This window comes from Oncorhynchus gorbuscha, linkage group LG08, assembly GCF_021184085.1.
Source record: "Oncorhynchus gorbuscha isolate QuinsamMale2020 ecotype Even-year linkage group LG08, OgorEven_v1.0, whole genome shotgun sequence".
NCBI classification, from domain to species: Eukaryota; Metazoa; Chordata; class Actinopteri; order Salmoniformes; family Salmonidae; genus Oncorhynchus; species Oncorhynchus gorbuscha.
Genome location: NC_060180.1, coordinates 69,338,252 through 69,365,263, shown reverse-complemented (window position 1 = coordinate 69,365,263; position 27,012 = coordinate 69,338,252). Strand labels below are relative to the sequence as shown.

At 41.8% G+C, this 27,012-nt stretch overlaps 1 protein-coding gene across 1 annotated transcript; it reads right to left on the bottom strand.

Annotated features, from left to right (window-relative positions):
- Positions 1–11,204: 11,204 nt before the first annotated feature.
- Positions 11,205–22,139, bottom strand: LOC124042118 (CMRF35-like molecule 3). The gene is made up of 10 exons (XM_046360467.1): positions 22,031–22,139; positions 20,031–20,254; positions 16,817–16,940; positions 16,173–16,254; positions 14,183–14,337; positions 13,022–13,093; positions 12,802–12,913; positions 12,620–12,711; positions 12,357–12,403; positions 11,205–11,605 (listed from the first exon to the last, which is right to left on the bottom strand). Exons 1-10 carry the CDS (start codon positions 22,080–22,082, stop codon positions 11,528–11,530), a joined length of 1,038 nt encoding a protein of 345 aa, XP_046216423.1. The 5' UTR covers positions 22,083–22,139; the 3' UTR covers positions 11,205–11,527.
- Between the last annotated feature and the right edge of the window lie 4,873 nt (positions 22,140–27,012).

Below are 27,012 nucleotides of genomic sequence, written 5' to 3'. Positions count from 1 at the left end.
CCTACGGAGCTGTGAGGGGAACGGCACCTCAGTACCTCCAGGCTCTGATCAGGCCCTACACCCAAACAAGGGCACTGCGTTCATCCACCTCTGGCCTGCTCGCCTCCCTACCACTGAGGAAGTACAGCTCCCGCTCAGCCCAGTCAAAACTGTTCGCTGCCCTGGCCCCCCAATGGTGGAACAAACTCCCTCACGACGCCAGGACAGCGGAGTCAATCACCACCTTCCGGAGACACCTGAAACCCCACCTCTTTAAGGAATACCTAGGATAGGTTAAGTAATCCCTCTCACCCCACCCCCCCTAAGTTTTAGATGCACTATTGTTAAGTGACTGTCCCACTGGATGTCATAAGGTGAATGCACCAATTTGTAAGTCGCTCTGGATAAGAGCGTCTGCTAAATGACTTAAATGTAAATGTAAATGTAAAGGGGGGTGGGGTAAAGTGATGCATTCACTATTTTTAAGTGGGGATAGTTCTTGAAGATTTGATATTTTCTGAATAATCGATTTCCCAATTGTATTTTCTCCACAGTGCCCAAAGCATGACACCGTTGAAACCAAAATTGGAATAGAGAAGTGTGTCTTTGCCGAGGACCATTCTCACCTCTTAAGGTGGCAGGGACTGAAGTGCAAACGTGAGTATCAATACCTTTGCTTCAGTAATGATTACAATAGGTGGCTATCAACACAAAATCGGCATCATTTGCTAAAGTTGCAATATACCTAAACACTCAACCTTAATCCATCCTTCATGTGTTCATTTCGTAAACTACCTATTTTCTTGACTAAAATAATGATGATTACGAGAGGGGGGGATGATAACTATTACAAATGTACTTTTCATTTTAGTCTACGAAAATGACTAGAGAATTCCACCTTGAGGCTAATGACATGCGGCGCGCGCTTGGCAACACGGAAGAATGAATAATGCCACACTTGGGAAGATGGGGCTTCTGATGTGATCAAAGCAAAAACAGTCTACGTGAAAGTAAGAGAGGGAATAAACAGTATTGTTTCTACACTGGAAAAAACATAAACTCAACATGTAAAGTGTTGGTTTCATGTTTCATGTGCTGAAATAATAGACCCCAGAAATGTTCCATACTCACAAAAAAGCGTATTTCTCTCGTTTTGTCCACATTTGTTTGCATCCCCGTTAGTGAGCTTTTGTCCTTTGCCAAGATTAGATGTAAATTCTCCAATAAGAGGATTGTATGAAATATTCTGCATGCTTAGGATTGGAGAAAAGTGGGACATTTGTTTGCAGAATTGATATCTTTCAGTTGCACGGTCTGATTGAGCTGATCTGCCTGGCTATCCTCCCACACAGCTCCCACTTCACTCCTAACTCTTTTCAACTGACTGCGAAGCAAGGCACCAGGACACATGACTTGTAACTAATCTCAACGAGAAACAATGTTTACTCCCTCTCTTACTTTTATGTAGGCTGTTTTTGCTTTGTACACCTTTAGCACTGAAATATTCATTATTTAATAGGGGGAAAAATGCTTTGACTTGTGACTAAAATTAGACAACTTGTCCAGGGTTTTATTCGACTGATAATAACAACAACAAAATTACACATTGTCCACGGTTTCCGTGGACTGATAACTAAAACTAACGAAGGATGAAATGACCAATGAGACTAAGACTAAAAGGTATTTTAAAACTAAAGATAAAATATCTGTCAAAATATTAAAACTGGTCCATCCCTCAACCTATCCAGCATTTATTTCCATCTGTTCATTTACCAATCCACCATGGTTCTCATCTAATATGAACTGTGTTCAGTATAACTTCTAATTATAGAGGTTGTAACAGTGAGGGATCTCACAATAAAAGGGGAGAGGGGAAGGGGTGATTGTACACCCCTCAAACTCAACTCTTGACCTCAACGCCAGTTCCACTCCATTTTTTAATTGTTTCCCTTCAATCAGGGACTGCTTTAGACGTGACCAGTGCAATTTAATTATCAGGTAGAACAGAAATCCAGCTGGCTCTGGATGTTGTAGGCTAAGAGTTGAATATTGCTCTACACACTGTTGTGTGTGTATATTTTTAATGTGGTGTATACCTTGTGCTGGGGACAAAAGGCCACTTTAAAATGCTATGGTGGCATATGAAAAGATGTGTCACCATATCAGAAGGTCCAGCAGGAGGTCAGGGGTCATTTGGTCATTGTTCTTATTGAACGACACAGCCTTGCCTATAGAGCAGGGGTGTCAAACTCATTCCATAGAGGGCCTAGTGTCTGCTGGGTTTTCCTTCCAATTTAAGACCTAGACAACCAGGTTAGTGGACTTTCTTACTAATTTAGTGCCCTTCATTCAAGTACAAAGGAGGAGTGTGAACCCTGCAAACACTCAGACCTCCATGGAACAAGTTTGACGACACCCATCGAGTATGCTCCCATGAAATGGGATGTCAGCCTACAACCCTACACGGTGACGCCCACATATGTCAATTCCAAAAGTTTACACAAATATTAGCGTCCATCGCTATTATGGCCTGACTTCACAGTCCAAAACGAATGCTCAATGCGCACAATGGGGTGAAGTGATTTCCCACAGTTAAAGATCCGCAATAAGAGCTACGCCACTAATATTTATCAACTCATCAGAATTGTAATCTGTTGGTGTCACTCAGTAGGTGGATACCCCCATATCATGGGTGCACACTTCATAGATAAGGCTGTACATTGCAATATGAATGTCCAAATACACCCAATAAACTGCCTGGGAAGGTGATTCTTCTCAAAAGTCCTGCAATAAGAGAGAGCCACACTGCTCATCCCTGCGACACACTGCACCCTTCTCCCACGAACTGCTGCACCCTTCTCCCACGAACTGCTGCACCCTTCTCCCACGAACTGCTGCACCCTTCTCCCACGAACTGCTGCACCCTTCTCCCACGAACTGCTACACCCTTCTCCCACGAACTGCTGCACCCTTCTCCCACGAACTGCTGCACCCTTCTCCCACGAACTGCTGCACCCTTCTCCCACGAACTGCTGCACCCTTCTCCCACGAACTGCTGCACCCTTCTCCCACGAACTGCTGCACCCTTCTCCCACGAACTGTTGCACCCTTCTCCCACGAACTGCTGCACCCTTCTCCCACGAACTGCTGCACCCTTCTCCCACGAACTGCTGCACCCTTCTCCCACGAACTGCTGCACCCTTCTCCCACGAACTGCTGCACCCTTCTCCCACGAACTGCTGCACCCTTCTCCCACGAACTGCTGCACCCTTCTCCCACGAACTGCTGCACCCTTCTCCCACGAACTGCTGCACCCTTCTCCCACGAACTGCTGCACCCTTCTCCCACGAACTGCTGCACCTGCACTCTGCTTGTTGCTGTCAACAGATTTCCATGTATGTCCTCATAACCCATGTTTTAAACATGCCATTCATGTATGATGTGATGAGTCCTCATAACCCATGTTTTAAACATGCCATTCGTGTATGATGAGTCCTCATAACCCATGTTTTAAACATGCCATTCGTGTATGATGAGTCCTCATAACCCATGTTTTAAACATGCCATTCATGTATGATGTGATGAGTCCTCATAACCCATGTTTTAAACATGCCATTCATGTATGATGAGTCCTCATAACCCATGTTTTAGACATGCCATTCATGTATGATGAGTCCTCATAACCCATGTTTTAAACATGCCATTCATGTATGATGAGTCCTCATAACCCATGTTTTAAACATGCCATTCATGTATGATGTGATGAGTCCTCATAACCCATGTTTTAAACATGCCATTCATGTATGATGAGTCCTCATAACCCATGTTTTAAACATGCCATTCATGTATGATGAGTCCTCATAACCCATGTTTTAAACATGCCATTCATGTATGATGTGATGAGTCCTCATAACCCATGTTTTAAACATGCCATTCATGTATGATGAGTCCTCATAACCCATGTTTTAGACATGCCATTCATGTATGATGAGTCCTCATAACCCATGTTTTAAACATGCCATTCATGTATGATGAGTCCTCATAACCCATGTTTTAAACATGCCATTCATGTATGATGTGATGAGTCCTCATAACCCATGTTTTAAACATGCCATTCATGTATGATGTGATGAGTCCTCATAACCCATGTTTTAAACATGCCATTCATGTATGATGAGTCCTCATAACCCATGTGTTAAACATGCCATTCATGTATGATGTGATGAGTCCTCATAACCCATGTTTTAGACATGCCATTCATGTATGATGTGATGAGTCCTCATAACCCATGTTTTAAACATGCCATTCATGTATGATGAGTCCTCATAACCCATGTTTTAAACATGCCATTCATGTATGATGTGATGAGTCCTCATAACCCATGTTTTAAACATGCCATTCATGTATGATGTGATGAGTCCTCATAACCCATGTTTTAAACATGCCATTCATGTATGATGAGTCCTCATAACCCATGTGTTAAACATGCCATTCATGTATGATGAGTCCTCATAACCCATGTTTTAAACATGCCATTCATGTATGATGAGTCCTCATAACCCATGTTTTAAACATGCCATTCATGTATGATGAGTCCTCATAACCCATGTTTTAAACATGCCATTCATGTATGATGAGTCCTCATAACCCATGTTTTAAACATGCCATTCATGTATGATGTGATGAGTCCTCATAACCCATGTTTTAAACATGCCATTCATGTATGATGTGATGAGTCCTCATAACCCATGTGTTAAACATGCCATTCATGTATGATGAGTCCTCATAACCCATGTTTTAAACATGCCATTCATGTATGATGAGTCCTCATAACCCATGTTTTAAACATGCCATTCATGTATGATGAGTCCTCATAACCCATGTTTTAAACATGCCATTCATGATGTGATGAGTCCTCATAACCCATGTTTTAAACATGCCATTCATGTATGATGAGTCCTCATAACCCATGTTTTAAACATGCCATTCATGTATGATGTGATGAGTCCTCATAACCCATGTTTTAAACATGCCATTCATGTATGATGTGATGAGTCCTCATAACCCATGTTTTAAACATGCCATTCATGTATGATGAGTCCTCATAACCCATGTTTTAAACATGCCATTCATGTATGATGTAATGAGTCCTCATAACCCATGTTTTAAACATGCCATTCATGTATGATGTAATGAGTCCTCATAACCCATGTTTTAAACATGCCATTCATGTATGATGTGATGAGTCCTCATAACCCATGTTTTAAACATGCCATTCATGTATGATGTGATGAGTCCTCATAACCCATGTGTTAAACATGCCATTCATGTATGATGAGTCCTCATAACCCATGTTTTAAACATGCCATTCATGTATGATGAGTCCTCATAACCCATGTTTTAAACATACCATTCATGTATGATGAGTCCTCATAACCCATGTTTTAAACATGCCATTCATGTATGATGTGATGAGTCCTCATAACCCATGTTTTAAACATGCCATTCATGTATGATGAGTCCTCATAACCCATGTGTTAAACATGCCATTCATGTATGATGAGTCCTCATAACCCATGTTTTAAACATGCCATTCATGTATGATGAGTCCTCATAACCCATGTTTTAAACATGCCATTCATGTATGATGAGTCCTCATAACCCATGTTTTAAACATGCCATTCATGTATGATGAGTCCTCATAACCCATGTGTTAAACATGCCATTCATGTATGATGAGTCCTCATAACCCATGTTTTAGACATGCCATTCATGTATGATGAGTCCTCATAACCCATGTTTTAAACATGCCATTCATGTATGATGTGATGAGTCCTCATAACCCATGTGTTAAACATGCCATTCATGTATGATGAGTCCTCATAACCCATGTTTTAAACATGCCATTCATGTATGATGAGTCCTCATAACCCATGTTTTAAACATGCCATTCATGTATGATGAGTCCTCATAACCCATGTTTTAAACATGCCATTCATGTATGATGTGATGAGTCCTCATAACCCATGTTTTAAACATGCCATTCATGTATGATGTAATGAGTCCTCATAACCCATGTTTTAAACATGCCATTCATGTATGATGTAATGAGTCCTCATAACCCATGTTTTAAACATGCCATTCATGTATGATGAGTCCTCATAACCCATGTTTTAAACATGCCATTCATGTATGATGAGTCCTCATAACCCATGTTTTAAACATGCCATTCATGTATGATGAGTCCTCATAACCCATGTTTTAAACATGCCATTCATGTATGATGTGATGAGTCCTCATAACCCATGTTTTAAACATGCCATTCATGTATGATGAGTCCTCATAACCCATGTTTTAAACATGCCATTCATGTATGATGTGATGAGTCCTCATAACCCATGTTTTAAACATGCCATTCATGTATGATGAGTCCTCATAACCCATGTTTTAAACATGCCATTCATGTATGATGTAATGAGTCCTCATAACCCATGTTTTAAACATGCCATTCATGTATGATGAGTCCTCATAACCCATGTTTTAAACATGCCATTCATGTATGATGAGTCCTCATAACCCATGTTTTAAACATGCCATTCATGTATGATGTGATGAGTCCTCATAACCCATGTTTAGACATGCCATTCATGTATGATGAGTCCTCATAACCCATGTTTTAGACATGCCATTCATGTATGATGTAATGAGTCCTCATAACCCATGTTTTAGACATGCCATTCATGTATGATGTGATGAGTCCTCATAACCCATGTTTTAAACATGCCATTCATGTATGATGAGTCCTCATAACCCATGTTTTAAACATGCCATTCATGTATGATGTGATGAGTCCTCATAACCCATGTTTTAGACATGCCATTCATGTATGATGTGATGAGTCCTCATAACCCATGTTTTAAACATGCCATTCATGTATGATGTGATGAGTCCTCATAACCCATGTTTTAAACATGCCATTCATGTATGATGTGATGAGTCCTCATAACCCATGTTTTAAACATGCCATTCATGTATGATGTGATGAGTCCTCATAACCCATGTTTTAAACATGCCATTCATGTATGATGTGATGAGTCCTCATAACCCATGTTTTAAACATGCCATTCATGTATGATGAGTCCTCATAACCCATGTTTTAGACATGCCATTCATGTATGATGTGATGAGTCCTCATAACCCATGTTTTAAACATGCCATTCATGTATGATGTGATGAGTCCTCATAACCCATGTTTTAAACATGCCATTCATGTATGATGTGATGAGTCCTCATAACCCATGTTTTAAACATGCCATTCATGTATGATGTGATGAGTCCTCATAACCCATGTTTTAGACATGCCATTCATGTATGATGAGTCCTCATAACCCATGTTTTAGACATGCCATTCATGTATGATGAGTCCTCATAACCCATGTTTTAGACATGCCATTCATGTATGATGAGTCCTCATAACCCATGTTTTAAACATGCCATTCATGTATGATGTGATGAGTCCTCATAACCCATGTTTTAGACATGCCATTCATGTATGATGTGATGAGTCCTCATAACCCATGTTTTAAACATGCCATTCATGTATGATGAGTCCTCATAACCCATGTTTTAGACATGCCATTCATGTATGATGTGATGAGTCCTCATAACCCATGTTTTAAACATGCCATTCATGTATGATGAGTCCTCATAACCCATGTTTTAGACATGCCATTCATGTATGATGAGTCCTCATAACCCATGTTTTAGACATGCCATTCATGTATGATGTAATGAGTCCTCATAACCCATGTTTTAGACATGCCATTCATGTATGATGAGTCCTCATAACCCATGTTTTAGACATGCCATTCATGTATGATGTAATGAGTCCTCATAACCCATGTTTTAGACATGCCATTCATGTATGATGAGTCCTCATAACCCATGTTTTAGACATGCCATTCATGTATGATGAGTCCTCATAACCCATGTTTTAGACATGCCATTCATGTATGATGAGTCCTCATAACCCATGTTTTAAACATGCCATTCATGTATGATGTGATGAGTCCTCATAACCCATGTTTTAGACATGCCATTCATGTATGATGAGTCCTCATAACCCATGTTTTAGACATGTTTGTGTGTATAACCTCAAATCTGTCTTAACCAACCTTATTTCTTGATATTCAATATTGGATTTTTGTCACATTTTGGAACACACGCTGAACAAAAATATAATGCAACATGCAACAATTTAAAAGATTTTGCAGCACCTATAAGGAAATTTGTCAATTTAAATAAATCAATTAGTCCCTAATCTATGGATTTCACATGACTGGGAATACAAAAATGTATCTGTTGGTCACAGATATCTTAAAAATAAAGTAGGGTCGTGGATTGGAACCAGTCAGTATCTGGTGTGTCCACCATTTGCCTCATGTAGCGCGACACATCTCCTTCGCATAGAGTTGATCAGGCTGTTTATTGTGGCCTTTGGAATCTTGTCCCACTGCTCTTCAATGGCTGTGAGAAGTCACTGGACCACGCTGTCGTATGCGTCCATCTGTGGCATTCTGTTGTGTGACAAAACTGCACATTTTAGGGTGGCCCTTTATTGTCCCCAGCACAAGGTGCACCTGTGTGATGAGCATGCTGTTTAATCAGCTTGCTGATATGCCACACCTGTCAACTGGATGGATTATCTTGGAAAAGGAGAAGTAAACAAATGTGTACAAAACATTTGAAAGAGGTTTTTGTTTTATGGAACATTTCTGGGATACATTTTTTTGTATGGGTGGGGGGGGGGGGGTAGCAACTCAATATTAGGAAGGTGTCAATGTTTTGTGCACTCAGTATGTATGTATTGATTTTTTTTCTACCCAGACGACCTGTTTTCCTTTCTGCTCAAACAAGGACATTCAGTTTCTGGGAAAATATACAAAAAGGACATGGCTGTAATTAATAACGGACTAACTTTTTAATTGTGACATTTTAGCAGCTGTGCCCATATTGCAGGTGGGGAATAAGTAAATCTTCCATTAGTGTTCTTGAGCCTGTTGACGGTTGAAGACTACTGATCTCTCTTTAAATCAAAAGCTGATGTCGCTCTAAGTTTTGCCTCATGAAAGGCAGGGTGTATATGTATGGCTGATCATTGACATTTGGGTGCGCTAAGAAACATGAAGTAACTTGGAACATTAGGCTTTCTTCCCGTCGATCCGTTAAACAGGAAGTTCACTTTATATCAAATGGCATGTTTTAGAAATCACCAGACACTTTTTTTGCAATCTCCCTTTATCCGCAACTTCCAAACTTTATCTGCAAGGTTATATCCCATTATATGCGACCCATGCGGTTTCCCCCATCCAGTTGTTCTGCTACTCCATAAGTGGTTGAAGAGTTTGTCATGCTCCCCTCCTCAATATCCTCCTTTTGGTAATGAAACAAGTTTATCCTACCACAGAAGAGTTTTGACATCTGCCACACCCCCTGTGAATCAGCTTTTGTTTTGTCAGGAGAAAAACCAGCACATGTTTTCTAAACAATATTCTACTTATTTTTGTATCTATGAAATGTCTTGCAAAAATAACTTAATTTGTTTTGTGTCCTTTACACTTATTTTGGGATCCACCCGTGAAAACGCCATTTGCCTAATGACACGCTAGTGGAGGAGGGCCGTCACGTTTCAAGCAAACGCGTTTCCATCCACGGTCACTCTACTCTCTCTATTCTCCTCTATGAACTTTGACCTTTTGAAAAAATTATATATGGAAGAGAGGTGAGAATGGATTTTTAAAAAGCCCAAGTGTTTGACACAGGGGAGTTGACCCAGTAACTTTATGAACAGTACCTGAGCCTCTTCTGTCATCTCTAGACACAGTATGCAGTACTTGCTGTAATTCTTCCCGATAGATGAAACCATAAATCAGGGGCTGCATTATTGGAATCCAAACAGCCAGCCAGCTAGCTTGCCAATTCTGCAACTCGGACTCAAGACCACGAGATGTAACTGATTATCCCCCAGAGCAGTCAAACAACTTTTATATTTAAATGCAACACAAAAAAGACACAAAAGAATAACAAAATGTTGTACAATATTTACAGAGCTCTCTGCCTATTCAACCTTCGTGGGAAAATAAGTAGGGTCTTACAAGTCCCTTTCTATACCAACCTGTCCAACCAGTATACTGAGAACCATAATAACTAGTTCCTTTCTATACCAACCTGTCCAACCAGTATACTGAGAACCATAATAACTAGTTCCTTTCTGTACCAACCTGTCCAACCAGTATACTGAGAACCATAATAACTAGTTCCTTTCTATACCAACCTGTCCAACCAGTATACTGAGAACCATAATAACTAGTTCCTTTCTGTACCAACCTGTCCAACCAGTATACTGAGAACCATAATAACTAGTTCCTTTCTATACCAACCTGTCCAACCAGTATACTGAGAACCATAATAACTAGTTCCTTTCTGTACCGACCTGTCCAACCAGTATACTGAGAACCATAATAACTAGTTCCTTTCTGTACCGACCTGTCCAACCAGTATACTGAGAACCATAATAACTAGTTCCTTTCTATACCGACCTGTCCAACCAGTATACTGAGAACCATAATAACTAGTTCCTTTCTGTACCAACCTGTCCAACCAGTATACTGAGAACCATAATAAAGTTCCTTTCTATACCAACCTGTCCAACCAGTTGAGAACCATAATAACTAGTTCCTTTCTATACCAACCTGTCCAACCAGTATACTGAGAACCATAATAACTAGTTCCTTTCTGTACCAACCTGTCCAACCAGTATACTGAGAACCATAATAACTAGTTCCTTTCTATACCAACCTGTCCAACCAGTATACTGAGAACCATAATAACTAGTTCCTTTCTGTACCAACCTGTCCAACCAGTATACTGAGAACCATAATAACTAGTTCCTTTCTATACCAACCTGTCCAACCAGTATACTGAGAACCATAATAACTAGTTCCTTTCTATACCAACCTGTCCAACCAGTATACTGAGAACCATAATAACTAGTTCCTTTCTATACCAACCTGTCCAACCAGTATACTGAGAACCACAATAACTAGTTCCTTTCTATACCAACCTGTCCAACCAGTATACTGAGAACCACAATAACTAGTTCCTTTCTATACCAACCTGTCCAACCAGTATACTGAGAACCATAATAACTAGTTCCTTTCCTGTAATTCTTTCATAAAATGTTTTTATAGAAAATGTAAATATGTAACACAAAACAAATAGTTGCAGTAGATTATATACACACTGATTTCAGTAAACATTGTAACATTATTTAACATGTCAGGTAATGATCACAATAACTAACATTATTACCATTTGTGGTACTTAGTAGGTCTGTACCAAAGGGCAGGATCATACAGCATGGTACTGAACATATTGTTGGATGGATGGAATATTTAGAGGCAGCAACATGGCGTCCAGCTCTGAAGAAAGGTGCCCAGAAATTGAAGGTGGAAGTTAGAGGTCAGAGGTGACTGGAGGGTGGGCGGGGTCAGAAACCGTACACCTTCTGTGAGGCAGAGTTGAGGAAGACGACAGAGGTGTTCTGCCAGTCGTCACCTGGGGGGTCCTGGGGAGGGGGAGGGGAGGGGGAGGGGGGGTTCAGTCAGTCAACTCACAGGTGTTTAAAACAAGGGGACCAAGGATGTATTCATTATGGAAACTGTTTACTGTTTAGGAAACAAACGGAAGCAAATTAAACGAGGAGGGACCTTGTACAATAGAAACTCATTTGCATTTTCTGTTTGGAGTAAATGGTTTATGTTGCAAAACGTTTCGCAACAGACTAAACATTTTGCAACGGAATTGGTGCAATGAATACACCCCTTGTGTGTTGGATCAGCTGACAGTTGTAGTGGACTTACACTGACTCTGGATCAGCTGATAGTTGTCGTGGACTTACACTGAGTCTGGATCAGCTGATAATTGTAGTGGACTTACACTGACTCTGGATCAGCTGATAGTTGTCGTGGACTTACACTGAGTCTGGATCAGCTGATAGTTGTAGTGGACTTACACTGACTCTGGATCAGCTGATAGTTGTCGTGGACTTACACTGAGTCTGGATCAGCTGATAGTTGTAGTGGACTTACACTGTCTCTGGATCAGCTGATAGTTGTAGTGGACTTACACTGAGTCTGGATCAGCTGATAGTTGTAGTGGACTTACACTGACTCTGGATCAGCTGATAGTTGTCGTGGACTTACACTGAGTCTGGATCAGCTGATAGTTGTAGTGGACTTACACTGAGTCTGGATCAGCTGATAGTTGTAGTGGACTTACACTGACTCTGGATCAGCTGATAGTTGTCGTGGACTTACACTGACTCTGGCTTCCAGCTCTGCCTGTCTTGTCCTGTGGGTTTTGTCTGGAAAGATATGGTGAGGTTTAACTTAGGAGCAATATAATATGCTCATTCCAGTGTATACCAGCAGACGGCGTCATTGTAACTTGTAACAGGATACATTTCCATGAACTAGTTATGAATAAGGCCTGCATTTTGTTCACTAGAAACCTCCAATGTGATATCCATGTCATGCCTTCTGTGTGTTTATAAACCTACTATACCCAGGAGAGGACTCACTGTATTGGTCCAGTATCTTCCATGGCAGCAGCACCAGAACCATCAAGATGAACAAAACTCCACACACCATCAGAGGAAACTCCCATAGTGGCCTGCAATGCACACACACACACACAGGGCTACCTATAGCTGTGGTAATTTCTACCCATGGTTACCTATCCCTCTCTGGTCTGCAGTGTTACCTGTGGTGGTCTACTCCTTTAGCTACGTGTCTGGGAAGAGGAGACACAGACGGAGACACAGGAACAGACTGAGGGCTTTCTTCTGGTGGGGATGTAACTGTAGGAGCAGGCGCTGCGGGACACACACACACACGCACACACGCAAACACACACACAAAACAGGTTTCTTAATCCTGCTTGTTCTAACTCCTGATTCAGCCAATCATATCTAATCATATACCTGTTGTGGATGGAGGAGTGACCAGGATGTAGACAGCCACCTGTTGCTGTCCTGCAGCACACCAGTACCAGCCTGCACACACATGAGAATATTAATAACCAGTACCAGCCTGCACACACATGAGAATATTAATAACCAGTACCAGCCTGCACACACATGAGAATATTAATAACCAGTACCAGCCTGCACACACATGAGAATATTAATAACCAGTGCCAGCCTGCACACACATGAGAATATTAATAACCAGTACCAGCCTGCACACACATGAGAATATTAATAACCAGTGCCAGCCTGCACAGACATGAGAATATTAATAACCAGTACCAGCCTGCACACACATGAGAATATTAATAACCAGTGCCAGCCTGCACACACATGAGAATATTAATAACCAGTACCAGCCTGCACAGACATGAGAATATTAATAACCAGTACCAGCCTGCACAGACATGAGAATATTAATAACCAGTACCAGCCTGCACAGACATGAGAATATTAATAACCAGTACCAGCCTGCACACACATGAGAATATTAATAACCAGTACCAGCCTGCACAGACATGAGAATATTAATAACCAGAATATTAATAACCAGTACCAGCCTGCACAGACATGAGAATATTAATAACCAGTACCAGCCTGCAGATACATGAGAATATTAATAACCAGTACCAGCCTGCACACACATGAGAATATTAATAACCAGTACCAGCCTGCACAGACATGAGAATATTAATAACCAGTACCAGCCTGCACACACATGAGAATATTAATAACCGGTACCAGCCTGCACACACATGAGAATATTAATAACCAGTACCAGCCTGCACACACATGAGAATATTAATAACCAGTACCAGCCTGCAGATACATCAGAATATTACCATGGTAACAATAACCATTACCAGCCTGCAGATACATTAGAATATCACCATGGTAACAATAACCATTACCAGCCTGCAGATGCATTAGAATATCACCATGGTAACTATAACCATTACCAGCCTGCAGATACATTAGAATATTACCATGGTAATAATAACCACCACCATTACCAGCCTGCAGATACAGTATAATATATAGATAATTGTCTTCATCATCAAAATCCACATAACTGCACCATGGTATATTATTTATTATGAGTTATATTCTCCAGACCTGTATCTCTCCGGGCCAGTCCCTTCAGGGTGACAGTGAAAGCCTTGGTCAGGTCATCTCTGATCTCTACTGCCTGGTCTTCATACAGCCCTTCACCATCTGTCACCAGACAGGAGCTCCAGTCACCACTACGACACCAGCGCTTCTCATGCTGCCTGACAACACACACACACACACACACACACACAAGTCACTATGACACCAGCAGTTCTCACTCTGCCTGACAACACACACACAGACAGACAGACACAGACCCACAATCCTACTGGTAACTGCACCAAAATCCCAGGCCTACTGTAGATGTACTCTCTCTGTCACAAGGCACATTGGGAGCAGGAGTTCTAATACTAGGGTATTCTATATACTGTATATCTACTGCTGTACATATCATTCTTAGTATATCTACTGTTCATATCATTCTAGTATATCTACTGCTGTTCATATCATTCTAGTATATCTACTACTGCTGTACATATCATTCTAGTATATCTACTGCTGTTCATATCATTCTAGTATATCTACTGCTGTACATATCATTCTAGTATATCTACTACTGTACATATCATTCTTATATATCATTCATTCTATTATATCTACTGCTGTTCATATCATTCTAGTATATCTACTGCTGTTCATATCATTCTAGTATATCTACTGCTGTACATATCATTCTAGTATATCTACTGCTGTTCATATCATTCTAGTATATCTACTGCTGTTCATATCATTCTAGTATATCTACTGCTGTTCATATCATTCTAGTATATCTACTGCTGTTCATATCATTCTAGTATATCTACTGCTGTTCATATCATTCTAGTATATCTACTGCTGTTCATATTTCTCTAGTATATCTACTGCTGTTCATATCATTCTAGTATATCTACTGCTGTACATATCATTCTAGTATATCTACTGCTGTACATATCATTCTAGTATATCTACTGCTGTACATATCATTCTAGTATATCTACTGCTGTACATATCATTCTAGTATATCTACTGCTGTTCATATCATTCTAGTATATCTACTGCTGTTCATATCATTCTAGTATATCTACTGCTGTACATATCATTCATTCTTAGTATATCTTGTGTAAATTCATCTGCATCTTGATTACTGTTACAGGGCTATTTGGGTTAATTGGATTTGTTCTGACATTTCAGGATTTAAATGCTTTACTGTATTATTTGTGTACTTGTTTTACTTTTTACGGCGTTGTTAGAAGCTAGAAACATAAACGTTTCACTGCACTATAACATCTGCTAAACTGCACAATGAATTCACTTTGATTTGATTTGGTTATGTACTCTATAGAGCAGAACTCTCCAACCTTGTTCCTGGAGAGCTACCCTCCTGTAGGTTTTCACTCTAACCTTGTTCCTGGAGAGCTACCCTCCTGTAGGTTTTCACTCCAACCTTGTTCCTGGAGAGCTACCTTCCTGTTCGTTTTCACTCCAACCTTGTTCCTGGAGAGCTACCTTCCTATTCGTTTCACTCCAGCCCTGTTCCTGGAGAGCTACCTTCCTGTTCGTTTTCACTCCAACCTTGTTCCTGGAGAGCTACCTTCCTGTTCGTTTTCACTCCAACCTTGTTCCTGGAGAGCTACCTTCCTATTCGTTTCACTCCAGCCCTGTTCCTGGAGAGCTACCTTCCTGTAGGTTTTCACTCTAACCTTGTTCCTGCAGTGCTACCCTCCTGTAGGTTTTCACTCCAACCCTGTTCCTGGAGAGCTACCCTCCTGTAGGTTTTCACTCTAACCCTGTTCCTGGAGAGCTACCTTCCTGTTCGTTTTCACTCCAACCTTGTTCCTGCAGAGCTACGTTCCTGTCCGTTTTCACTCCACCCCCAGTTGTAACTAACCTGATTCAGCTTATAAATATATGAATCAAGTGCGTTAGATGAGGATTGGAGTGAAACCTACAGGACAGTAGCTCTCCAGGGACAGCAGTTCTCCAGCCCTGCTACAGAGGTGATGTCAAGTCGTACCTGTATCCCTGGCTGTAGAGACACTGGACAGTGACGCTGGTCCCTTCCTGTCCACTCACCATGCTGTTCACCACAGACATACCTGTACAGCACCACCAGAACAACACGCTACGATTAACATGTAGTTTAGCCATACCAACTCACTACCACAGCATACTATAACAACCACCAGACCAGCACACCACTCCAATGCTTCAGATAAGGAGGAGGAGCAAACGAGTGCACACATTATGTGAATGGCCACCTTCCAATTCTCTACCCTTCTGACGAAGTGTGCATTCGTTCAGTGGACACTCCCTCCAGCCGTGCCTGCACCAATCTAATGCTTTTAAATGCATAAAGGGGGAGTGAATAAGATCAGAACACAGCCAATCAGAACACAGCCAATGAGTGCACACTTAAGGGAGAAGGGGTTAGAATGGGGAGTGGGACTGTGACTCTGTGCGTGAGCGAGTGCACACTTAAGGGAGAAGGGGTTAGAATGGGGAGTGGGACTGTGACTCTGTGCGTGAACGAGTGCACAAATGAGTACACACTTCAGGGAGAAGGGGTTAGAATGGGGAGTGGGACTGTGACTCTGTGCGTGAACGAGTGCACAAATGAGTACACACTTCAGGGAGAAGGGGGGACTTGTGTCCTCTCACCTTGGATAACATTGATGTAAAGGGAGGCTGTGACATCAGCACTCCAGACTCCTCCCACCTCCACACCACACCAGTACCATCCAGAGTCCTCCTTCTGCAGCTCTGTCATTGTTACTGTGAACACCTGGGTATAAAATATAACACATTATCATCATCATCACCACCATCATGCTCACTGTGACAACATGAAAAATACACATCTATTAACCCTTTTATTATGCCACTGACTGGAGAATTCAACATATGTGTCAATATGTAATAACATACTGACCAGCCAATTCTACTAGCCATCATACTGACCAGCCAATTCTACTAAACATCATACTGACCAGCCAATTCTACTAAGCATCGTACTGACCAGCCAATTCTACTAAACATCATACTAACCAGCCAATTCTACTAAACATCATACTGACCAGCCAACCAGCCAATTCTCTATCTACTGACCAGCCAATTCTACTAAACATCATACTGACCAGCCAATTCTACTAAACATCATACTGACCAGCCAATTCTACTAAACATCATACTGACCAGCCAATTCTACTAAACATCATACTGACCAGCCAATTCTACTAAACATCATACTGACCAGCCAATTCTACTAAACATCATACTGACCAGCCAATTCTACTAAACATCATACTGACCAGCCAATTCTACTAAACATCATACTGACCAGCCAATTCTACTAAACATCATACTGACCAGCCAATTCTACTAAACATCATACTGACCAGCCAATTCTGACCAGCCAATTCATCATATACTGACCAGCCAATTCTACTAAACATCATACTGACCAGCCAATTCTACTAAACATCATACTGACCAACATCATACTGACCAGCCAATTCTACTAAACATCTAAACATCATACTGACCAGCCAATTCTACTAAACATCATACTGACCAGCCAATTCTACTCATCACTGACCAGCCAATTCTACTAAACATCATACTGACCAGCCAATTCCAATTCTACTAAACATCATACTGACCAGCCAATTCTACTAAACATCATACTGACCAGCCAATTCTACTAAACATCATACTGACCAGCCAATTCTACTAAACATCATACTGACCAGCCAATTCTAACATCATACTGCCAATTCTACTAACATCATCATTCTACTAACATCTGACCAGCCAATTCTACTAAACATCATAGCCAATTCTACTAAACATCATACTGACCAGCCAATTCTACTAAACATCATACTGACCAGCCAATTCTACTAAACATCATACTGACCAGCCAATTCTACTAAACATCATACTGACCAGCCAATTCTACTAAACATCATACTGACCAGCCAATTCTACTAAACATCATACTGACCAGCCAATTCTACTAAACATCATACTGACCAGCTAAACATCATACTGACCAGCCAATTCTACTAAACATCATACTGACCAGCCAATTCTACTAAACATCATACTGACCAGCCAATTCTACTAAACATCATACTGACCAGCCAATTCTACTAAACATCATACTGACCAGCCAATTCTACTAAACATCATACTGACCAGACCAGCCAATTCTACTAAACATCATACTGACCAGCCAATTCTACTAAACATCATACTGACCAGCCAATTCTACTAAACATCATAACCACATCATACTAAACATCATACTGACCAATTCTACTAAACATCATACTGACCAGCCAATTCTACTAAACATCATACTGACCAGCCAATTCTACTAAACATCATACTGACCAGCCATCATTGACCAGCCAATTCTACTAAACATCATACTGACCAGCCAATTCTACTAAACATCATACTGACCAGCCAATTCAATTCTACTAAACATCATACTGACCAGCCAATTCTACTAAACATCATACTGACCAGCCAATTCTACTAAACATCATACTGACCAGCCAATTCTACTAAACATCATACTGACCAGCCAATTCTACTAAACATCATACTGACCAGCCAATTCTACTAAACATCATACTGACCAGCCAACTAAACATCATACTAAACATCAATTCTACTAGACACTGACCAGCCAATTCTACTAAACATCATACTGACCAGCCAATTCTACTAAACATCATACTGACCAGCCAATTCTACTAAATTCTACTAAACATCATACTGACCAGCCAATTCTACTAAACATCATACTGCCAATTCTACATCACTGACCAGCCAATTCTACTAAACATCATACTGACCAGCCAATTCTACTCTACTGACCAGCTAAACAATTAACCAGCCAATTCTACTAAACATCATACTGACCAGCCAATTCTACTAAACATCATACTGACCACATCATCATACTGACCAGCCAATTCTACTAAACATCATACTGACCAGCCAATTCTACTAAACATCATACTGACCAGCCAATTCTACTAACATCATACTGACCAGCCAATTCTACTAAACATCATACTGACCAGCCAATTCTACTAGACATATCATACTGACCAGCCATACTAAACATCATACTGACCAGCCAATTCTACTAAACATCATACTGACCAGCCAATTCTACTAAACATCATACTGCCAATTCTACTAAACATCAGACCAGCCAATTCTACTAAACATCATACTGATCTAATTCTACTGACATCATACTGACCAGCCAATTCTCTAAACATCATACTAAACATCATACTAAACATCACTGACCCAATTCTACTAAAGCATCATACTGACCAATTCTACTAACATCATACTGACCAGCCAATTCTACTAAACATCATACTGACCAGACATCAGCCAGCCAATTCTACTACTAAATTCATGACCAGCCAATTCTACTAAACATCATACTGACCAGCCAATTCTACTAAACATCATACTGACCAGCCAATTCTACTAAAACATCATCTGACCAGCTAATTCTACTAAACATCATACTGACCAGCCAATTCTACTAAACATCATACTGACCAGCCAATTCTACTAAACATCATACTGACCAGCCAATTCTACTAAACATCATACTGACCAGCCAATTCTACTAAACATCATACTGACCAGCCAATTCTACTAAACATCATACTGACCAGCCAATTCTACTAAACATCATACTGACCAGCTAATTCTACTAGACATCATACTGACCAGCTAATTCTACTAGACATCGTACTGACCAGCCGATTCTATTAAATGTACAATAACGTATCTATCCTAATAGATATTAATAGAGACTATCTGATCCTCCCACCTGCTGTACCGGGTCATCAAACATGGCCACCTTGTCTTCTCCAGCTGCAGCTGGTCCCCGTGGGGCATCGCTGCGAACCAGACTGGTACAGAGGTCCTTTACACTGCCATGGCACCAGTACTTCACATAACTGGCGTATTGCGGCCCGTAATGGCATGGGATCATCACCGATCGACCTTCCAGAACCCTTAGATCACCCACGGTGGTCACCCTACAGAGAGAGCCTACAGGCAGTGAGCAGAGATGTCATTCACCCTAATATTAACCCCTGACCCACTCCAGAACCCTTAGATCACCCACGGTGGTCACCCTACAGAGAGAGCCTACAGGCAGCGAGCAGAGATGTCATTCACCCTAATATTAACCCCTGACCCCTCCAGAACCCTTAGATCACCCACGGTGGTCACCCTACAGAGAGAGCCTACAAGGCAGCGAGCAGAGATGTCATTCACCCTAATATTAACCCCTGACCCCCTCCAGAACCCTTAGATCACCCACGGTGGTCACCCTACAGAGAGAGCCTACAGGCAGCGAGCAGGGATGTCATTCACCCTAATATTAACCCCTAACCCCCTCCAGAACCCTTAGATCACCCACGGTGGTCACCCTACAGAGAGAGCCTACAGGCAGGAAGAGAAGTTCATTAACCCCTGACCCCTAACCCCTCTACAACTGCCAGGTCACCCTACATAAAAACACTACAGGCAGGGAGCAGAGAAGTCATTAACCCTGACATTAAGTCCTAACACATGTCTGTCAATGTGTATGATATTAAAAGTCATGGTTCCTCTCTGGTACTGTTGATATTTAACCAGCAGCCCTAAACTGTCCTATCTATAAAAAAGCAGGATACAGAATGTGACCCTGAATAGCACGCCTTCATAAGACACTTCAGGTTTCGTTTTTCTCAAAAACAGTTACTGTCACTTTCACATCCCTCAGTCCTCCCTCTCTCCTTCTCATCTTCCTATTCCCTTTTTCCTCCTCCTACTCCCTATTCTGAGAGCGTGAAGAGGGTCAAATGCGTGTCTCATGGTCAATGAGTGAGATTTGGCAGCTCTGCTCTTTTCCCCCTTTCCTCCCCCTTCTTCTCCTCCACCTTCTCTCTTCTCCTGCCCCTTCTCCCCTCTCCCCCCCTCTGCCTTCTCTCTTCTCCTGTCCCTTCTCCCCTCTCCCTCCCCCTCTGCCTTCTCTCTTCTCCTGCCCCTTATCCCCTCTCCCTCCCCCTCTGCCTTCTCTCTTCTCCTGTCCCTTATCCCCTCTCCCTCCCCCTCTGCCTTCTCACTTCTCCTGCCACTTCTCACTCTCCCTCTCCCTTGCCTGAGACCTGAATATTCCGTTAGTTCCCTGAGATTATTTCCTAGAGTTTAGCTCTGCGGTCTAACACAGTCTTGCGGTGTGCAGACAAGCCAGGTTCAAACCCAGAAGGACACGATTGCTTGAGGGCGTAATACAGATTTAGGACGGAGACAGGAGAATGTTGCTTTCTACTTCCGCTGGCTGTCAGAGAATGCCATGAATTTGGACACTTGTGCCAGTGAAATGTTTGAAAGCTGAAAAAAAAATATATATATATTGTGCAAGAAAACACAGAAAATCTAAACAATATGGCTTCCCTTCAGCACTTTACTGATCATAACATCAAAATGCTCTAACAATGTGTTTTTATACAAGTAGAAATGAAAGAATGGTTTTTGGATGGTTTTCATATTCAACAATACAAAACATGAGCTTCTCAGCCATTTAAATTAGTTTGATCAATAACTAGCTACCCTTTACTTCACTATATACTATATACATTATATCCTGAGGAGCAAATGTGTCTTTTACAGAGTTTAAAAAGTTAGAGCATGTTTCTCCAGGCCCAGATTAAGCCTTCTCCGGGACTCCATAACACTGTCATTAGAGATTCTCCATCAGGAATGTTGTTAATCCAGGAGGAGGTGGAGCACGAGTTAATCTGAGTCTCAGGAGAAACCAGACCCGAGTTCAGTTCTTACCTGGCAGATGAGAGAGGAGGAGGAAGGCGAAGAAGAGTAGAGGAGTCATCATGTTCCAGACTGTGACTATGTGAGTCTATGGCGCTGTGACAAGTGGTTCATCAACAAAAAAATGTTTCCTAAAACAACCCGTTCCCTAGCTTTCACTTCCTGCTGGTCACATGACCTACAGATGTTACAGATGTTTCATTTAACCGTTTCAGTTCTCTGTTGTTTTAGTTCCTATCACCTCCAATGATGATTACTAATAACCTATTTTATGCAGTGTTTCTTTATCATAACATGAAAAATTTAGTTTTTCCTTTTTTGTTTTGCAACATGAAGCCCAAAATTGTACAGTTGTATAATTTAATCTCTTGTTGAAGTCTCATACTTAGCATTTAAAATGCATCAAACGTTTCTTTTTTAATGCGTAATTTTGCTGCACATAAAGAATTGGTGTGTGTTAGAGTTGTAGTGAGGCTCTATATGTCAACCCTGTTTTTACATGTCTGTCTGTCTGTCTGTCCCACAGCTGCCCAGCTCACACCTACAGTGTCATTGTGCAAAACTGTACGCATTATCATCTGGATATATGTGCAAATAAAGTTCACATTCACCTTCTGCTACCATTACTGTCAAACCGTCTATGCATACAGTTTGATCGCATACATTCCATAAATCCAACATACTGTATGAACCACACAGAACACACTGCAACTGCCTCTGCAACAGAGATGGCCCCTCTTATCAATAACCTCTCAAGATATTTTAAATAAATTATGTAGCCTACTAACTTTGATTAAAAACATTATTACGTTTTTATGAGAAGGAAATAACTTATTAAACGCTCTTTATTTCCCGTAATGTAACCTGCAAGTAATGATGGGCCTTGCCGTCCGTGATGTATAATGTAACCTGCAAGTAATCAAATCGAATCAAATCAAATTGTATTTGTCACATACACATGGTTAGCAGATGTTAATGTGAGTGTAGCGAAATGCTTGTGCTTCTAGTTCCGACAATGCAGTGATAACCAACAAGTAATCTAACTAACAATTCCAAAACTACTGTCTTATACACAGTGTAAGGGGATAAATAATATGTGCATAAGGATATATGAATGAGTGATGGTACAGAGCAGCATACAGTAGATGGTATCGAGTACAGTATATACATATGAGATGAGTATGTAGACAATGTAAACAAAGTGGCATAGTTAAAGTGGCTAGTGATACATGTATTACATAAGGATGCAGTCGATGATATAGAGTACAGTATATATGTATGCATATGAGATGAATAATGTAGGGTAAGTAACATTATATAAGGTAGCATTGTTTAAAGTGGCTAGTGATATATTTACATCATTTCCCATCAATTCCCATTATTAAAGTGGCTGGAGTTGGGTCAGTGTCAATGACAGTGTGTTGGCAGCAGCCACTCAATGTTAGTGGTGGCTGTTTAACAGTCTGATGGCCTTGAGATAGAAGCTGTTTTTCAGTCTCTCGGCTCCAGCTTTGATGCACCTGTACTGACCTCGCCTTCTGGATGATAGCAGAGTGAACAGGCAGTGGCTCGGGTGGTTGATGTCCTTGATGATCTTTATGGCCTTCCTGTAACATCGGGTGTTGTAGGGGTCCTGGAGGGCAGGTAGTTTGACCCCGGTGATGCGTTGTGCAGACCTCACTACCCTCTGGAGAGCCTTATGGTTGAGGGCGGAGCAGTTGCCGTACCAGGCGGTGATACAGCCCGCCAGGATGCTCTCGATTGTGCATCTGTAGAAGTTTGTGAGTGCTTTTGGTGACAAGCCGAATTTCTTCAGCCTCCTGAGGTTGAAGAGGCGCTGCTGCGCCTTCTTCACGACGCTGTCAGTGTGAGTGGACCAATTCAGTTTGTCTGTGATGTGTATGCCGAGGAACTTAACACTTGCTACTCTCTCCACTACTGTTCCATCGATGTGGATAGGGGGGTGTTCCCTCTGCTGTTTCCTGAAGTCCACAATCATCTCCTTAGTTTTGTTGACGTTGAGTGTGAGGTTATTTTCCTGACACCACACTCCGAGGGCCCTCACCTCCTCCCTGTAGGCCGTCTCGTCGTTGTTGGTAATCAAGCCTACCACTGTTGTGTCGTCTGCAAACTTGATGATTGAGTTGGAGGCGTGTGTGGCCACGCAGTCGTGGGTGAACAGGGAGTACAGGAGAGGGCTCAGAACGCACCCTTGTGGGCCCCCGTGTTGAGGATCAGCGGGGAGGAGATGTTGTTGCCTACCCTCACCACCTGGGGGCGGCCCGTCAGGAAGTCCAGTACCCAGTTGCACAGGGCGGGGTCGAGACCCGGGGTCGAGACCCAGGGTCTCGAGCTTGATAACGAGCTTGGAGGGTACTATGGTGTTGAATGCCGAGCTGTAGTCGATGAACAGCATTCTCACATAGGTATTCCTCTTGTCCAGGTGGGTTAGGGCAGTGTGCAGTGTGGTTGAGATTGCGTCGTCTGTGGACCTATTTGGGTGGTAAGCAAATTGGAGTGGGTCTAGGGTGTCAGGTAGGGTGGAGGTGATATGGTCCTTGACTAGTCTCTCAAAGCACTTCATGATGACGGAAGTGAGTGCTACGGGGCGGTAGTCGTTTGGCTCAGTTACCTTAGCTTTCTTGGGAACAGGAACAATGGTGGCCCTCTTGAAGCATGTGGGAACAGCAGACTGGTATAGGGATTGATTGAATATGTCCGTAAACACACCGGCCAGCTGGTCTGCGCATGCTCTGAGGGCGCGGCTGGGGATGCCGTCTGGGCCTGCAGCCTTGCGAGGGTTGACACGTTTAAATGTCTTACTCACCTCGGCTGCAGTGAAGGAGAGACCACATGTTTTAGTTACGGGCCGTGTCAGTGGCACTGTATTGTCCTCAAAGCGGGCAAGAAAGTTATTTAGTCTGCCTGGGAGCAAGACATCCTGGTCCGTGACTGGGCTGGGTTTCTTTTTGTAATCCGTGATTGACTCTAGACCCTGCCACATACCTCTTGTGTCTGTGCCATTGAATTGAGATTCTACTTTGTCTCTATACTGACGCTTAGCTTGTTTGATTGCCTTGTGGAGGGAATAGCTACACTGTTTGTATTTGGTCATGTTTCCGGTCACCTTGCCCTGATTAAAAGCAGTGGTTCGGGTTTTCAGTTTCAAGAGAATGCTGCCATCAATCCACGGTTTCTGGTTTGGGAATGTTTTAATTGTTGCTATGGGAACGACATCTTCAATGCACGTTCTAATGAACTCGCTCACCGAATCAGCGTATTCGTCAATGTTGTTGTCTGACGCAATACGAAACATATCCCAGTCCACATGATGGAAGCAGTCTTGGAGTGTGGAATCAGATCGGTCGGACCAGCGTTGAACAGACCTCAGTGTGGGAGCTTCTTGTTTTAGTTTCTGTCTGTAGGCAGGGATCAACAAAATGGAGTCGTGGTCAGCTTTTCAGAAAGGAGGGCGAGGCAGGGCCTTATATGCATCGTGGAAGTTAGAATAGCAGTGATCCAAGGTTTTTTGGTTGCTCAATCGATATGCTGATAAAATTTAGGGAGTCTTGTTTTCAGATTAGCCTTGTTAAAATCCCCAGCTACAATGAATGCAGCCCCCGGATAAATGGATTCCAGTTTGCAAAGAGTCAAATAAAGTCTGCTTGGGGGGGAATATATACGGCTGTGATTATAATCGAAGAGAATTTCCTTGGCAGATAATGCGGTCGACATTTGATTGTGAGGAATTCTAAATTAGGTGAACAGAAGGACTTGAGTACCTGTATGTTGTTATGATCACACCACGTCACGTTAACCTTGAAGCATACGCCCCTGCCCTTCTTCTTACCAGAAAGATGTTTGTTTCTGTCTGCGCGATGCGTGGAGAAACCAGCTGGCTGCACCGATTCCGATAGCGTCTCTCCAGTGAGCCATGTTTCCGTGAAGCAAAGAACGTTACAGTCTCTGATGTCCCTCTGGAATGCTACCCTTGCTCGGATTTGATCAACCTTGTTGTCAAGAGACTGGACATTGGCGAGAAGAATTCTAGGGAGTGGTGCACGATGTGCCCGTCTCCGGAGTCTGCCCGTCTCCGGAGTCTGCCCAGTCTGACCAGAAGACCGCTCCGTTTCCCCCTTTTACGAAGTCGTTTTTTTGGGTCGCCGGCTGGGATCCATTCCGTTGTCCTGGGTGAAAGGCAGAACACAGGATCCGCTTCGCGAAAGTCATATTCTTGGTCGTGCTGATGGTGAGTTGACGCTGCTCTTATGTTCAGTAGTTCTTCTCGACTGTATTTAATGAAACCTAAGATGACCTGGGGTACTAATGTAAGAAATAACACGTAAAAAAACAAAAAACTGCATAGTTTCCTAGGAATGCGAAGCGAGGCAGCCATCTCTGTCGGCGCCGAAAGTTACTCATATACAGAGTACAGATTATAGTATGGGACAATATACAAACGTATTTGGGAAAGATAATTAGAAGTATACAATTTAATTTATTAAATGCATTTATTGGTTTATAATGTTGATAAGAGATTAAATCAATGCGTTTGGATCCTATACGTCTTGTAGGATTTTGTCACACCAATCAGAATCCTTTTAAAAACTTTTGTTCTTAAATTAACCCAATAAATTAGAGTTTCTTGTCATTTGTTCCAGTACAATACAACAACATTAATTACAGCATTTTCTTTGATAGGAAACAACTGTTCTATATTCATTTTGGTTTTATTCACCACTACAATATGGGACTGATTAAAGTCTGCAAGTTCATGTCCACCGGTACAGTACACCTTTTTCAACAAAACACTCACTCTGATTTGATTCTTATTCATACAACTTCTTGTCTTCGAATTAGACATCACAATAAAACATACAATACTACGTATATACAATGTTACAATAACACAAGTTTTTTTTTTGGTGGGGGGGCGTTTCACCTTATATGCAAATAAAAAGTACAAGGAAAATACATTTGTAGGTAGAGTAACA

Coding starts and splice junctions, on each gene's coding strand:
- LOC124042118 (XM_046360467.1), bottom strand. CDS start 22,082: ATGATGACTCCTCTACTCTTCTTCGCCTTCCTCCTCCTCTCTCATCTG. Junction 12,712..12,801: donor AAAGGAGTAGACCACCACAG/GTAACACTGCAG, acceptor TGTGCATTGCAG/GCCACTATGGGAGTTTCCTC. Junction 12,404..12,619: donor GAAGATACTGGACCAATACA/GTGAGTCCTCTC, acceptor ATATCTTTCCAG/ACAAAACCCACAGGACAAGA.